The 16,368-nt window shown below is 31.5% G+C and overlaps 1 protein-coding gene across 7 annotated transcripts in view; it reads right to left on the bottom strand.

The window, feature by feature from the left end:
- Glut1 (Glucose transporter 1) overlaps positions 1-16,368 on the bottom strand; it is a 316,432-nt gene that overhangs the window by 36,856 nt on the left and 263,208 nt on the right. For all 7 annotated transcript variants that reach the window (XM_043050490.3, XM_043050485.3, XM_043050487.3 and 4 more), the window contains 2 exons: positions 13,956-14,080; positions 1,604-1,672 (listed from right to left, as the gene is read on the bottom strand). In XM_043050490.3, coding sequence (XP_042906424.2) covers positions 1,604-1,672; positions 13,956-14,080 — 194 coding nt within the window. The remainder of the gene's footprint in view (positions 1-1,603; positions 1,673-13,955; positions 14,081-16,368) is intronic.

Below are 16,368 nucleotides of genomic sequence, written 5' to 3'. Positions count from 1 at the left end.
TTTAAAGCTGTGGCGTACGATTCTAGATGATCTGCTCTACGTAAAACTACAGATCTGTGAGCAGAAAAATTGGGTAGATTATAGATTTTGATGAATGCAGCGATATAGGATGCAGATTATTATTATTACTACTATTAATACTTCAAAAAATGATTATTGAACTTCGACTGATCATTTAACACTTATTTTATATAAATTTTATAGTTAAAATATAGGTAATATATAATTTTAAAATAGCGAAAATATACTTAGTTTCTTATGGAACTAGTGCAGTTAGACAACCATAATATTAAACGAAAACCAATTAAATTATATTTTTAATTGAACTATTCAATTTGTTTCAGAACAACGATTAGTTTCTAAATTTTATCAATACATTTCTTCAAATTAGATTCCATATCCATTTTTTTAGTTCAAAATTTGGCTTAAGCAGAAAGCACCATTCAACAGATATAAACACAGTGCTTGTAGCTTTGTCTTTGTAGCGTAAATTACGGCAGCATAACGTTAAGATAAGTTACTTCTAACTTACTTACGGGAGCGTACGTTAGCTGACGTAAAAATGCGAAATCTCCCTGTTCTTGGTATTAAAAATCGTAGGCAACACAATAATAAGAAAAATCATATTTTAGTACCTAACTTAATAATTTAGTGTTGTGAATAAGGTAATGTTTACTGTGTGTTTGGAATGTTTGTTTTGAGGGGGAAAAAGATATCTTCCTTGTTTAGTATGTACAACGTGCTACTCCTCCACATTGAGGTTAGATATTAAGTATCATCAGCAGATCTGGAATTGCAAATTCGATTTTGATGTGAATAAAGGGCCTTCGAAATTATTCAGTACATTAAAAACAACTATTTTGAAATAAATCATTTGCTTCTGATTTTATTTATGACTTAAAATATTCCCTTTGATTTATCATAATTATGAAACAAGGATGCATAAGTGATTATTAGGAACCTATCTGAGTGATGACAATTATTAGTTTAGGTTAAATTTGATGAATCCTATTTTAAGGAAAATATCTCATTTTACAAAAGGATTTACCCAAGTTTAACCGGAACTAGTGACAAAGCGCAGCAGACAGATTAAGCCAGCGTTATCAACCAGACAAAAGCAACATTAGTTTCTTGGCCGTTCATTTGAGTTTTAGGAAACTTATTGATATGTAACAGTTAAGTCACTGATCCAGTTCAACCTTTATTAAACTAATTTCGGTAAATGAGGTCAAAATGATCCGGGTTCGAATCCCAGACTGGTCGACACGAATTCCGCACCCGGCTCGCACCGACCACAGTGCTGACATAAAATATCCTCAGTGGTAAATGGATCATGAGATAGAGTCCCCTTTCCACTAGACAAACCATGGAATATTTTCGTGGTTTTCCTCTCCATGTAACGCAAATGCGGGTCAAAAAGTCCTCCACAAATTATTTCCCCCAATACTTGATCCAGGAGTTCCCTTATCATCTGGAATAAGTTCAAAATGTCAAGGCTACGGAGTTGAACATTGGTAGTCGTGAACCCAAAATTGGATAGACTGTTCAACGACTGTTATAAAATAAAATAAAATGAGATTAAAAGAGCACAATCTGTACTTACCGAGTCCTCCTCTTAAACCGACGGGTGAAATTTCTGAAAGATACATAGGCACAAGAGCTGTACTCAAACCTAAACAGGAGAATAAGACATTAAAATGAAACAAGTGAGAGGGAAAAAAATACTTTTCACAGTTATGAGTTTAAATATTTAAACAATCGCCGAGAACTTTTGACACTCTTCATTGGTTGTGTCGTAGTATTTTAAATTCCAATAAATACCAATGAAACATTGGTGTAAATAGCAAACTACAATTCAATATGAAATTACGGCAGTAATCTTTGTGACATTAAATTTCATTCGAAACAATGTTTCAAAATTACAAATAGTAAAATTTTATAAACATGTCCAAGCCAGAAGCTAAACTATGTCACTAAGGGAAATCAATCAATCAATCGTCGTTTACACTATTCCAATTCATATTTATTCTAATATAAACGTATATTTTGTGGTTGCTATCTGTAATTCATTGAATCACTTTTTTTTTCTTTCCTCCAAGCACTGGGCATGTACCTAGGTTATGAAAAACCCTTAACCATATAGCCCAAGATTTGGCTACTAATCCAGCTCCACTCCAGCCTATATGACATGATATTTAAAAAAAATTTTTTTTTTTACTGAAAGTGTGGAATTTAAGAAAAAATAAGACCAAAAAAATATACATGTGAAACGGGAAATTATTAAAAAGAAATGATTAAAATAAATTACTAAGAAAGAAAGAGAAAAAAAAATATAGCGTTAAAAAAAACTAATAGAGATGAAAGTATTACTAGATATAGAGAAATCTTAATAAACAAAAATATATATGTCTTTTTAGTAGGGATGTGTATAGACTTGATTGGATTGACGTAGCTCTTTCAGTTCGTGCAAGTAAGTTGGGCAGGAAGGCGAGGAGGCTCTGTGATTACAGTCCAGATTTAAATTGGAGTCTTGGTTGGATGAGTGGCAGTTTATGCAGAATTCTGTGCAATTTTCGATACTATGACCTTTGTATCCGCACTTCGCACAATAACAGTATGACTCAGTATGTGTGTTTTGGTGATGACCTATTGTCTGGCACTTTCTGCACCTTAATAAAACCAGTCTTTTTTTAATTGTGCAACGTTGTAGACCAGCGTAGAAATAATTAAGATTCAAAAGCTTGATAGAGAGTTTTCTGTTGATCATTGAATCACTGATGGATTGATAGTGGACAGATAAGAGAAGTCAGTTTAGACATCTCTATTAAAATTTACAGGCGTTTTTGTGTTAGATTTGTATGCTATAATCAATAAGATAAAAGGCTGGGGTGGATAAAACTGAAATAATTTAATCCGAAAGAAGTTACGTCAAGCTAAAGGTATGAATAGTAACTGTCACTTAAAATATAAAACAGAAGTTACGTCAAGCTAAAGGTATGAATAGTAACTGTCACTTAAAATATAAAACAATCAGATTCTTTTACTGCTTGTTCGAAAGAAATATACAAATATTTTACTTTACAAAATGACTTTTAACAACAACAACAAAAATTAACAGAACTGCATATTCTATCAACTACTTCTACTTACAAGAATTTAAAAAACTGTTTCCATCGAAAGTTGTTTTCTTTTTACACTTATCACGAAAGTAATCCTTACAATTATGACTTCATTTAAAACTGATACGACAGTAACACTTCAAAACTAACAGACATTAATGATTTCCAAACATTTGAGAAATATGGTATAGAAATAAAGTCATTAAAAACTTAACTGTAGATTTCTCTCCAGCGTGACGTAACCTCTCTATCGAATTAAATCCTCTCTCTGTTAGCAATTCCAGCCATTTATTCCACTAAAGAGGGTGTACGAATCTGACACACGCGTAGGTTTTTAAATAAAAAAATTTACATTTGTGTTTTTAAGCGTTATATCAACAAAAAACTAATTACGAAAGCTCAATGATATCTAATTCTCAAATTTAATTTTGTAATAATTACTTTTAATACATATGTTAAAATCAAAGGACTGAAGTTCTTGGGCGTTACAATAGATACTCTAGTTCTTACAACGCAGCCAAATCAACTTGAAGCAAAATTTATTTGTGTATAACACATTACAATTTGTCTAATTAAGTATTTTTTAAAAGCGAAATATGAGACAAAGTTGAGTTGAAGGTTTTTTTTTTTTGCACGTAAATGTTTTTAACTCGTGTAAGGTAACTACGAAAATACAGTGCACTCCCGATTATCCGGGTTAATCACCGGGACAGGTCGCACGGACAATCGAAAAACACGGATAATCCGAAAACTCCTTTTGTTAAAGAAAAATTAGATATCAGTACAAAAAATATAAAAATTACTGGCATTTGCATGCATATCATCAAACTAGGAATTTTCCTTTTTAAAAAATGTGTAATGCGTCCTCGCCATACATCGATACACATATTTTACGAACCGCAGTAATGTCACCGTAATCAAATCCTCCCATATAATCTAATAAAGCTTCCACAGAGCAGTAGAATGAGAAATTGTATTTCATTCATTTACAACATCTTCTGCATCAGTTACTATCATCATTAAGTGATTTAACAACATAACGATGTCCTCATCTGTCAAATACTGGAAGCCATGCTCACATGCATCATTTTGAAACCAATCTTCTAAATTTTCTTCATCAAGAATTTCTAAACCTTAGATTTCTTTTGCATGTTCGAGAATGCTGTTATCATATTTTTCTTGAACATCTGAAGAGGATTGTTCATCAAGCGGGATGATCTTTCTCCAAGATCGTGATAACGTAGACGATTTTACCTTTGACCATGTTGCTGATATTCTATATACTGCAATCCAATAACGAATATTGCTTCCAAAAATTTGGTAGTGTTATAACTTGATGAATCAAATTTTTTTAATCTTGAAAATGTTTCTCTTTATATTTTTTGCGTGATTCCGGAATGAGCACGGTTAATCCGCAAATCGGATAATCCGCACACGGATAATCGAGAGTGTACTGTAGTTCCAAAACTTACTGAAAGATGGCACTGCATGTTATCTACAAAATGGCAAGTAAAATGCCAAAATATTAGCAATAAGAAAACTTGGCGTGGTTATTTTTTTCAAATTTGTTCGACTTATGAGTATTTTTGTTTAATTTTTACTCTTAGTAAATCGCAGACTGCTATCTGTTTGTTGTATCAATTTCCACTACTGTTAACGACAAGAACAACTGCACCAAGAAGATGCAACCAGTCTGCAAGCTTCCAATTTCGGAAGCATCTATGAATTTGTTTTGTACTAATCTTTCCTTACATTTTCAACTCTAATCATTATCATTAGAAGTTAAAGTCCCGGAATGAAGGGTCTGGTTGGCTGGATGCGTTACAGCAGAGGCGATTTTTCTCGCATTTTTTTCTTTTTTTGTATCAGAACATTAAATGAATTTTAAAAACTCCAGGAAAGACCACCTCTCTGTAGCGACCCCTTTTGGGAGGCACGGAATTTTCTCATAGTTTTTGTGTTGAGGAAAACCTTTAGGAGAGACCCTTAAAATCTTTCCTTTCAACCGGGTAAACACCTGCACCCAATGCGAAAAAGGTCGAATAGGGAAACACGAAAGAAATATCAAAACACAAAATTTAATAAAACAAATAAGTAGATTAAAATGTATTCAAAATATTAGTATGAGGTACTTATTTAGAATGCTCTTTTTGACGATACAACCTCACGTTGCAGTCAGAGGGCATTAAAGAAGATGCTATCTATGATTAACTTTTAAAGTTGAAAGTTAAATTTTTAAAAAAAGTTATTTTAGAAAAACAAGCATCTCAAACAAACCTCTTCTCATCTTTTAAAGCTAAGTAATTTCTAGCATATAAACGTAAATGATAATTGTTTATTTATTTTAAAATAGCTTTATCATTCACAGTTGGTAAATTTGTTTTTACACATAATTTTTATCAGTTGGAATTCTTTTCAGAGATGCAAAATTTTGATCAGTCTTTTCACGATGCCAACAGAAGTGGAATCATGAAGGAAAATGACACTTGTTAAAAGAAGACAATGACACTGCAGCAAGCACATCAGCAAGAAAATGACACTGGTTAAAATAAAAATAGCTTTCGAAAAATCATGCGACTTCGATAGTCATTTTGAAGCCACCACCTCCAGCAACGGCCATTTTACTATGGAACGGAGAGTGGTCACTCTCGAGAGGTTTTCCTGTACCATTATTATAAATTTACATAACCCTTTGTCATAAAAACTTGATAAACGAAATCAAATGCTGCGTCCATTGTCTCAAACACGCATTTTTAACAACTATATCCATTTTCGTAAGCATTGCATTTCGAGATATTTTTAAACAATCATCTCGAGCTGTATCCATTTTCTTAAACAAGCTGTATCCAGCTTTCTATTTTTACCCTAACAAATGCAAAACTCTATTTTTTTCTTTTTTTAAAAAAAAGTCAAAATTATTCACATAAAAAAAATTTAATTCTTAAGTAATTTTGCGGTGAAAGTAATTTCTTCAACAAATGTATGTCAAAAAGTATAGAGGTGACCTTGAGTTTTGTTTTACGAGTAAGGGGGGAGGGAACGGAGACTGAATAAATAAGCGGGAGTAAAACTCATCTGGAGGTATATCTCCAGTTTATGTTCCCGCTTAGAAACTCCTGAAAATCCCCAGAGAAATGCCCATTTTTTTTTCTCTTCCAAATAAGTTTCCAAAACTAAGTTACATGATTTTTTCTAGTTTTTTTCCCGAAGAGAGAGAGAAAAAGGAGGTTTTGATGCGAGTCATAAACAGATACAAGAATCCTGGTTATAAAAATGTTATTAGTTACTGACTTTTCCAACGATGTTAAAGTTTCATAGGCTGGAATAAAGTGGATAAACTTGTGATTCGGTTTTAATCATATAAAATTACTTTTTAACCTTTGGTAGGTTAATGGCGAGGAAGAAAACACTAGAAAGTGACATAGAAAAGTTTTTCAGAATTAAAATAAAATAAAGTTTAAATTTCATTACATAAAAGTTGAATTGTAACGTATTATTTTATACAGTATGCAAAAAATTACAATTTAATAATTTTTTAATGTAATATTTTAGTTTATAAACGTTAAGTTCTTTGAAGTGTTAATTTATACAGTCTGCTTAAAGTCGGAATTTCATAAAACATTACAGTTTATATAAATTGAATGAATAAAAAAACTAGTTATACAGTAAAATGGAATATAAATTAATGGTAAATAACAATTGTTAGTAAATGGTAAGCAGTGCCTGAATTATCGTAAGGCATGAGAATCCCAGACCTAGGCACCCCTAAATGTTTCAAAAAACTTTTTTTTTTGAATTTTTTTTTTAAGAATTGTCTGATTGAATTATGAGTTAGCAAAAATTGTATTAAATGTAAGTTCAAATATACTAATCTATCGTAATTTACTTATGTCATAAATAATTTAAAGGCACTTCACAAATAAGCAAGAAAATTTGTTTGAAGTTGAGACCAGAGGGGTCCTGATAGTTTTGTACTTAGGACCCCCACATTTCTAGACAAGATCCAGATGGTAAAGTAAAATGAAATTAAGACGATTTAATGGGCTAAAAAACGACATAATGATTCTAGTATTAATAATGCTGATTTCTAATTAACGAGATAAGCTATTCTTCATACTGGTTGTGGAAAACAGACTCTGGTTCATGGTTCGTAAAGAAGAAAAAGATTCCTCTAAACTTCATGGGGTCTGCCTGTGAAAGTTTATTCTATGAAGTCGAACCTTATTTACTAAGTTAGTCAAAAACAAGTCAAGGTGACATTGAAATGTTTTTGATAAGCTCGTAGTGTGGTTAGGTGTTAAGCTCGTAGTGTGAAATGTTTTTATTACGCAATCAATCCTTGCTTAGTAAGCTAGCCATGAAAGTTTAGTTTAAGAAAATCATAACTCGTTTATTTTGCAAAACAAGACCGACTCTGCAGTTTACTCAGTCTGCTAGTCAAGAACAAACTAAGATAACATTCTCATAATGCTGCAATCAAATTCATAGAGACTGCCTTCAGAAGTTTACTTCATGGAGACAAACCTCGTTTACTAGTTAAGGCTGTTGCTGTCTTTACTCTGCTAGTCAAGGGAAACACTGTCTTTTAACTCTGTTGCAGTGAATGATGAGACCAAATCATGAGAATGTCGACTTTCACTGGTGAATGTTAACAAACACATAGTCGCTTTGGTGAATGCAAGAAATATTTGTTAGATCCGATTTAATATTAATTTATTCGTTGATATTATTACATTTGTTCCATATTTTAATATCTGCTGAGGATAGAGTAGGAGAAACATTAGTGTTCGGAGTACCAGACAAATTTATACCGGGCGGTGGTACCGAACCCTAAAAAATATCATTATAGGGTATACCGGGCAGTGGCACTAAACCTTAAAAAACATCAATGTATGGAATACTGGGGAAATACCAGACAGTGGTACTTAGCGATACTTAGTATATATTTCGGACATTTACTAAAGCGACTATGTGATTGTCAACATTCACCAGTAGAAGTCAAGAGCCATCAATTGCGGTCATTCACAGTAACAACTCTACTAGTCTAGGCAAATGTTTTCTCTAGTAGTTAAGACAGTAGACGCTGTAGTTTACTCTATTAATTAAGAACAAACGAGATCTATAGGGTTGTGTTGCCGCTGTGAAAATTGCGGCTCTTTTTTAACCAAACTTATTTCACATTTACTTACACTTCAATGAATAACACAGCTTCAGTCAAGTTATTTTGTTATTATATTATAAAAGGTCAGAATTTTAGAATTTATTGAATGGATAAGAATACACAAAACAGGATATTGGATTAAAAAAATAGTAATTCGAATAAGCCGATTCGCAAATAAAAATAAGCCAACCCATACGATTTTACCCATCGAATTTAGAATTATAATTCGAAACTGAAGAACAGTATACACTCTTCAACGATAAATATTTCTCCAATAATATTCGTATTACAACTAAAGGATCTTGAAATACAAAAGTCACCTTGAACATTCCATTTGATTTTAAACTGAAGTCGCGTGATTTTGAGCTGCGTCATTCTATCGCTTGGAACAGATTTAATTAACTGCATAACTCGGAATCAAAAGAGTAGGATGCAAGCAAAAGGATCAAATGTGTTTCAATGGTGAATCAAATATCAAATTCTAAACCAATAACCCAATTTCTCAAAAAGAAGATGAAACGACTCAAGCTTTTTGAAAACAAATTTACTTTTACTTTATTCGAACAATAAAGTAATAAATTTAAATAAACGTGTGAAAGAAGTTTGACTTGAAATTTTATTTTGCCCACCAACAGAGCCGGATTATACCTTTCGTAGGCCCTTGGCACAGAGCCGTATTATACCTTTCGTAGGCCCTAGGCACAGAGCCGTATTATACCTTTCGTAGGCCCTAGGCACAGAGCCGTATTATACCTTTCGTAGGCCCTAGGCACAGAGCCGTATTATACCTTTCGTAGGCCCTAGGCACAGAGCCGTATTATACCTTTCGTAGGCCCGAGGCATAGCGGTTTTTGGGCCCTCCCCACCTTCCCTCTTTTCAAAATATATGCTAAAATTTTCTTGCATATTTTTTTTTTACATTTTTATTAATATGGATTTTAATGTACAAATTTGTTTATCGAACTTTATCTGCAATACCGACATACTGCCGATATTGCAGTTGATATCGATAATACCATTATGATTAGTTCGATCGATAACTATGTAAACACTTCACGTCAACAATACAACAACAAACCAGCAAAAAAAAAACAGCGAAATTGATGGTGAGATTAATTTAAAGCTAAATTATTTTTGTTAACAAATTTTTTTCTCCCAAGTTTTTCGTAGGCCCCTGAATTTCGTAGGCCCTAGGCACATGCCTAGTGTGCCTATAGGTTAATCTGGCCCTGCCCACCAATGAATAACCGATTCATAGAATTTATGATTTGAAATGGATTAAACCAATCCATTTCAAATCATAAATTCTATGAATCGGTTTTTAATTTTCTTTTATCTGCAAATTATATGTAATGGGAATGAGCCAATCTATGCAGTTATAAATTGTAATTCAAACTTATTGCGTAATCACTTGAAGCAAAGCGTCACTTTAAATAGGATGGTTGGAATCACTTTTAGTACTTCAAATATATATTTTATTTACTTAAGAACAGGCTGATCAATAGCTGATATACAGTTTTTAGTAAAATTCTCCTTATCTGTGGAATGAAAACAACTGAGTTTTTTTTCAATTATATTTTAATGTAGGCTGCAAATCAAACTCAAATCACAATATGTTGATTTAAAACATTAATTAATTCTTATTAGTGGATTGAAATAATTGATTTTAAAAAATATGATTTGGACGTTTCATCAGTCTATGACAAGACTATCCCAACAGCTGGTATACAACAATTCATGATTAATTCGTAATTTGCAGGTTTTTTAAAAAACTAATTTGTATAAGTTGATTCGAAACGCTGATTTGAATTAGATATTATATATTATTTTTTTATAATCAGATGAATGATTTGAATAAGATCTTTGCTAAATTAAAACAGATATTTTTTTTCCAATTATATTTTAATGTACTGCTACAAATCAAATTCAAATCATAATATGTTGATTTTAAATATTAATTTGTATCACTTGATTGAAAAATCATTGATTTTAAGTAGATGGTTTTGATTTTTAATGACGTTTTACTCAGTCCATGATAAGCTCAGTCCAACAGTTCATGACCAATTCGTAATTTACAGGTTTTTAAATAATTAATTTGAATCAGTTGATTGGAAACGCGGATTTAAATGAGATCTATTTTTTACTTTAATCATAATTAATTTGCCATAAGTAGCTAAACCATACAACCGATGTAGTTCGATTTATAGTTCATTCGTAATTGGTTGGTTTAGATAATTAACTTTAATCAACTGATTGCAAACGTTTATTCGAAACTGATTAATTTTGAATTTTAATCAAAATTCTTGCATTTATTTTTTTAAATTAAAAAATTAGATTAATTTGATTTAAATCGGTTTAAAGCTTAACGAAATTAAATGTAAAATTTGTTAAATTTTTAACACAATTATAACTGAATTATTATAAAAAAATTAATCGAAGCAAATCCGCTTCGGAAACAAAATTAAAGTATATTTTATAGTAATACATAAAACATGCAAATGCATCGCTAAAATTTATTGAAAATAGAAAAGTGTATCATTATTAACTTACAAGAAACTGGCTATAATAATTTCACAGATTTTCTTAAAAAAATATTTAAAATGAAAAAATTGTATGGCTTATGACTTAACAAGCCTGCAAATGCTGACAAATATTTCTATACAGAAGTTAATTTAAACAAAGGAAACGTGCTTCTATTTATATTTTTATCAGTCTATGAAAAGTCGATATATGCAGCCGATTTACTTCAATTTAACTAGAATTCGTCGTGTGAGGAATAAAATTATTACCTTGAATCAATTGATTAGAATCATTTAATCGAATAAGCTGATTATAATAACTTCATTTGGATAAGTTTATTTCTTTTAAGAGAATCCGTTAATCGCACCTGTTGATTCGCGTATAACGCTCATTGGTTAGAATCTTATATTTAAAAATCCCTCAAAATAAACTATTCTTTTGAAATACTTTGATCATTATTTTTATTAACTTCCCTCTAACCACCAATACACGAGATCATTTGCGATAAAAAAAATAACATTCATTCATGGAATATACGTTTTATGTTCGATTGCTTTTGAGTTAATTATTTATAATTAATGTATAAGCTTGGATTGAAAGTTCTTTCATTCAAAAAAATGGGGAGAAACCTTCATGAGTGCGACTGTTATTGGAAGTATTTTGTTCCTTTCGCATTAAAAGAATAATTTGATGGTTTAGATTTAGCATTAAATAACGATATGATATCGAATACAACTCGAACATTCTTCGCACAAATATCTTCAGGGCAGAATTAATGGTCTAAGTTAACTGATTTTTAGAAGAAAAAACAAGCGAATCTTTATGCAGCGCCGGTGGAAACGATTTCACTATCGACAAAGTAAGGGGAGGATAGGGGTGGAAGAAGTGTTGAATAAAGTTCATAGATCCATCGATTTAATCTATTTTTTTATCCATATTTCACCGGTGGAAGATGAATCGACCTGTGATTTCCTCCAATTATGTGTCACGCAAGGAAATCTTAAGAGAAAACTAATGAAAAATGCCTCTCTATATTAATGATTTCGTTCTTTCAAATAATCCCGCACCAACTGATAATGCAACGAATATAAACCCGCAAAAGAACTCTCGGTAATTGTTCACAAAAATCACTAATTACTTGGGCTACAGATTACTAGCGATGACCGATCCCCATTTAATCTTTAACCGATTGGGAGTAACTACAACATTTTGAGCCTGAATTGATGATGTCCAAAAGTTTATAAGCATAAAAACATGGCATTTATTGGGTTGAAATAAATGAATTGTTATTTGTAAGGAAAGAAAGAATTTTATAAAAAATTATTTAGGTACTTTATTTATGTCGCACTAGAGCTGCACAATGGGCTATTGGCGACGGTCTGGGAAACATCTCTGTGGATAATCCGAAGACACGCAATGTTGATCCTCTGCAGAGGGGGTGGCTCCCCTGTTTTGGTAGCCCGACGTGAAGTCGAGCAGTTTATGGTAAAACAGTTTAACGAGGACCGATACCGCGCACCCTCAGTTCCTATGCAGGCTGATCAAAGAGGTCACCCACCCGCTAATTGACCTCATCCAGCGATGATTGACATCGGTGTTCTACTGGGAACCGTGTCCTTAAGATTAGTCTGCTGCGGAAAAAAAAATATTTATAAAACGATGTTTTTATGGAGAGCAAAAACCGTCATTTTTAAATAATTTTATGAGAAACTTGTGCAGAATAAACTGAAGTACTGCTTGAAAAGTGCTTTGTAGAAACACATGTTAAGGAGGACTCCAAAATTCTCAAGGCTTTTTACACGCAATATCAGGCATATTCGCGTAATACATGCCCGAACATTTTTTCCGAAGGCATATTAATGAAAACACGTGAATGTGATGATCGGGAAATGGCTTGTCAAAAAAATAACACTAGCAAAATTATATTTACATCAACACTCGGAGAGTAAATCAAAAGTATTAATAAATAAGTAATACGCGTTGTTAAAAGGAGGTATTAAGCACGAATAAGCATTAATGAAGTAAATGCATAGGACCCTTTTAGATAAATAAGGGATATTATCATAACTATTAAACCTTATCAGCTCTACTGGATGTTAATCAACATGTTAGTTCAGAGCCTTGAGACGTGATCGTGTATTACTCCCTTCACGGCTGAAAGTATCACGTATAAAACGAGCCTTTCCGATTCTAACGGCCCAAAATCAATCTTCTTTGTCATTAAGTCAATCCTGAAAGGGTTAAAACGATTTTTTTTAAAAAATGACGTCGCTCTTGCATTTCAGCATGTCACTTGGTATATTATTTTGTTATACGCAGTTATTGGTCTAAACCTTTTTTTAAAAAAATTTTAAAAAATGACTAGGGGGAATAAAATAAGAATATACAGTTACTTTTTTCTACAGATTCGCTCTGATTTCATTTCATTTAATAAAAGTTAGGCATTTTGAAGCACATTTGAATTTGTTTTTTGCTTCTTTGCTGCCATCTCATTCAGCATCTAGGTGATTTTCATTAAAATCGAAGTGAAGGGAGCTAATCCACATTTTATAGAATTGCTGATTAAATATTTGCATGTTCAGTAGCGCACATAAGAGTGAACAATACATTCCCGATCCGAATTTTTACATACCCCGAGCATGTCGGGTAACATAATTATTGACCCCTGATGTTAAGCAAAATTTTGAAAATTCTCAATTTTCCACGTTCAAAAACTGAGTCCCATAAAACACAGATTTTTGTAGTTTTACTAACCTGTAACTAAACCGGTTTTGTAAAAGAAAAAAAACTTATTTTTGAAGCTTCATATATTAACTAGTTATTCAACTAAATTATGCGCAGAACTTTATTACTTTAACAGTATTCTTTTACATTTTCTAAATTAAAGAAAACGGAATAAAAAATTCACTAGAATGCACTCAGTGTTTTAATTTGCAGACACAAAACCTAATATTAAAATCTAACTCGTAGAAAAAGAAAGGTATCGAAACAATTAATAAAAAATTAAAGTTACTTTTAATGTAAAATAAAAAAAAAAATCTGGTATATGAGTCACAAGCTTTACAACTGATACACGTTACGCACGTCACAAGAGTTGAATTCTTTTTTTGTGACTGCAAGTAATGTTTGTTAAGATATAGAAAGATTTTACTCACCGCAGTTGAACCCTATGGCAAGCCTTCCCAAGATGAGCATTTCAAAACTGCCGCAAGATTTACTGAAGCACATCAGAGCTGCACCCGCTATTCCCATAATGTTGTTCAACAGCAGGCCGCCCTTCCTGAAAAACAATCACTCTGCATTTTTGGAGAATACATTTTAAAATTGTTTTTAACACATAAAATTTCTTACAAATGAAATGACTAACATTTAGCTTATCATCAATTGGAGATTTTTTACTAATGCGAGTCAATGAGATTCTCAACAGAGAATATGAGTCGCTCAGAAGCCAATGCGGTTAAGTCCAAAACACAACAATTGAGAAAATTAATGTTTTTTGATACATTAGTTTTTAAAATTCCTGGTTTATTAATTTAATTAGAAAAGTGTATAAACTCTTTTTTCGAGGTGTAAACTCTGCAAAAAAACAAGATATGTACAGGATGTGTAAATAAAAACGTAAGTATTTATTGAAATAATGACAGCATCTTAAAAATTTTAGGACTTATACCTTTTGGCAGTTGAAAAAGATAGGAAATTTATGTCTTCTAGTATAAACGAACTTCGATTTTTCTCAATCATCACTAGATACAGTGACTAATAGAAAATAAACTGTTGGATTATTTCAAAAATTGTTTTTTACTTCAAAACTAAAGTGGTACTTTTCTTTGTTTTAGGAAATGAAAAAAAAATTTAAAAAAAATAATAAATGCCACATTTTAAAAAAATACTACGAAAAATACCATACCCCTTTTTTTGGTGAAAAAATACTACCGTAGTATTAAAAATACTACGTCTGGCAACCCTGGTTACTATGAATTTCTTGTTTTTCAGTGTTACCAACAAATATCGAAAGAAGAAGAAGAATTTAATTTTTATTTCAAAGTTTACGTAAAAAAATATTGATAAAAGGTGGACTTATTCACAATGGCTTCTGAAATTATTTTATAATATATTCAGAAGCTATTAAAAAAATTGTTTAACCTAGAAAAAGTAACCAACGAGTAAATCCTTTAATAACTAAGAAGATTATTATTTATTTCATCAAAATTTCCAAAAATCAGAAAATATAAAAAAATGGACTTAACCGCATTGGCTTCTGAGCGGCTCATATATGAAACAGAGTTTACGTATGGATGGATGCGTGGCCTAAATTGAGAGTCAAGAGAATTCTAGACTAATTTACAGGTTTGGTTCCCAAAGAAGAACATAAAATATAGCCTATAAATAGATGAATAATGTACCTAAATTTACTTTCAGGAAATTGTCAGACTCATTAACTGGTTTGATTCTTAACGGAATACTTTATGAATTCCTGTGACCTAAATTGAGAATTAAGAAATCGCTAGATTTATTGACAGGTTTGATTCTACATGGAGAATATATAAACAGTCTATGAATGGTTGGATACTTAGCATAAATTGAGAAACAAGAAATCGCTAAATTTATTTACAGGCGTGTGGAATAAAATAAAGTGTTCTAAACAGGAAACCATCCTCCATACACTTTCGTGATTTAAAAATTTTCTAAATTTGTATCATTTCTTAAAAACAAAATGGAAAAGAAAAATTATATTAACTGATCAAATGTAGATACTAAATTCTAGTTTCTACAGTTTGTTCTCTGATCAATTATATAAAGCATTGCAAAGTTGTTCAATCGCTATTTCTTAATTAATTAGCACCGTGGAGAAATCTTTTCTTACCAAGAGCGATATTGCTCAATATTATCTGACCAATGTTGTAATTGTAAAATCAACAAATTTTCATAAACTTTATTGCTCGGTTAGAATCAAAAACTTAATTTCTTTAATTTTCAAATCCAATACAGAGACAATTCCAAAACTGTTTCCATCCATCCATCGTGATTTTGTAGCCAATAACAACGCGTTTTACTTCGGAACAAAATAAATTTTTCTACGAACAATAATAGAAACTATTCCAATTCTGCTTCATTTGCTAGTTTCCAAACTTTAGTATTATTTATTTTTTCTTTATTCTTAAACTAAAATTCTTCGTTATTCTCTAACGAATCACAGAACAGTTTTGAAGCCATTTCATTGTTATTTTACAGAACTGTTAACCAATTACAGAACTGTTTTGAAGCCATTTCATTGTTACTTTCTTACCAATGATATTTTCTGATCATTGTTATTCCATTATAAATTTTTTTTTATCCTGTTCCACTAAAAATGACCAAGGTATTTGAACAAGGCTTATTTAGGCGCAGTTTTTTCTTCGAATGTTATCGTCGGGCAGGTTTCTTTAAAATCACTAATAATTGCTCACTTTTCGCCAAAAGCGTGTAAGGAATTAAAGCAGAAACATTGTATACAATTATCGTTTTTCCGCGAATAAACGATAATACTAAAAGTAGATAAGTTTAAATTCCGCATCATTCTATAATCGA

This window comes from Parasteatoda tepidariorum, chromosome 4 (assembly GCF_982258835.1).
Source record: "Parasteatoda tepidariorum strain Cologne lab strain chromosome 4, Ptep-v5.0, whole genome shotgun sequence".
Taxonomy (NCBI): Eukaryota; Metazoa; Arthropoda; class Arachnida; order Araneae; family Theridiidae; genus Parasteatoda; species Parasteatoda tepidariorum.
The sequence above is the reverse complement of the archived record's forward strand: the minus strand, read 5'-3'. Positions and strand labels throughout refer to the sequence as shown.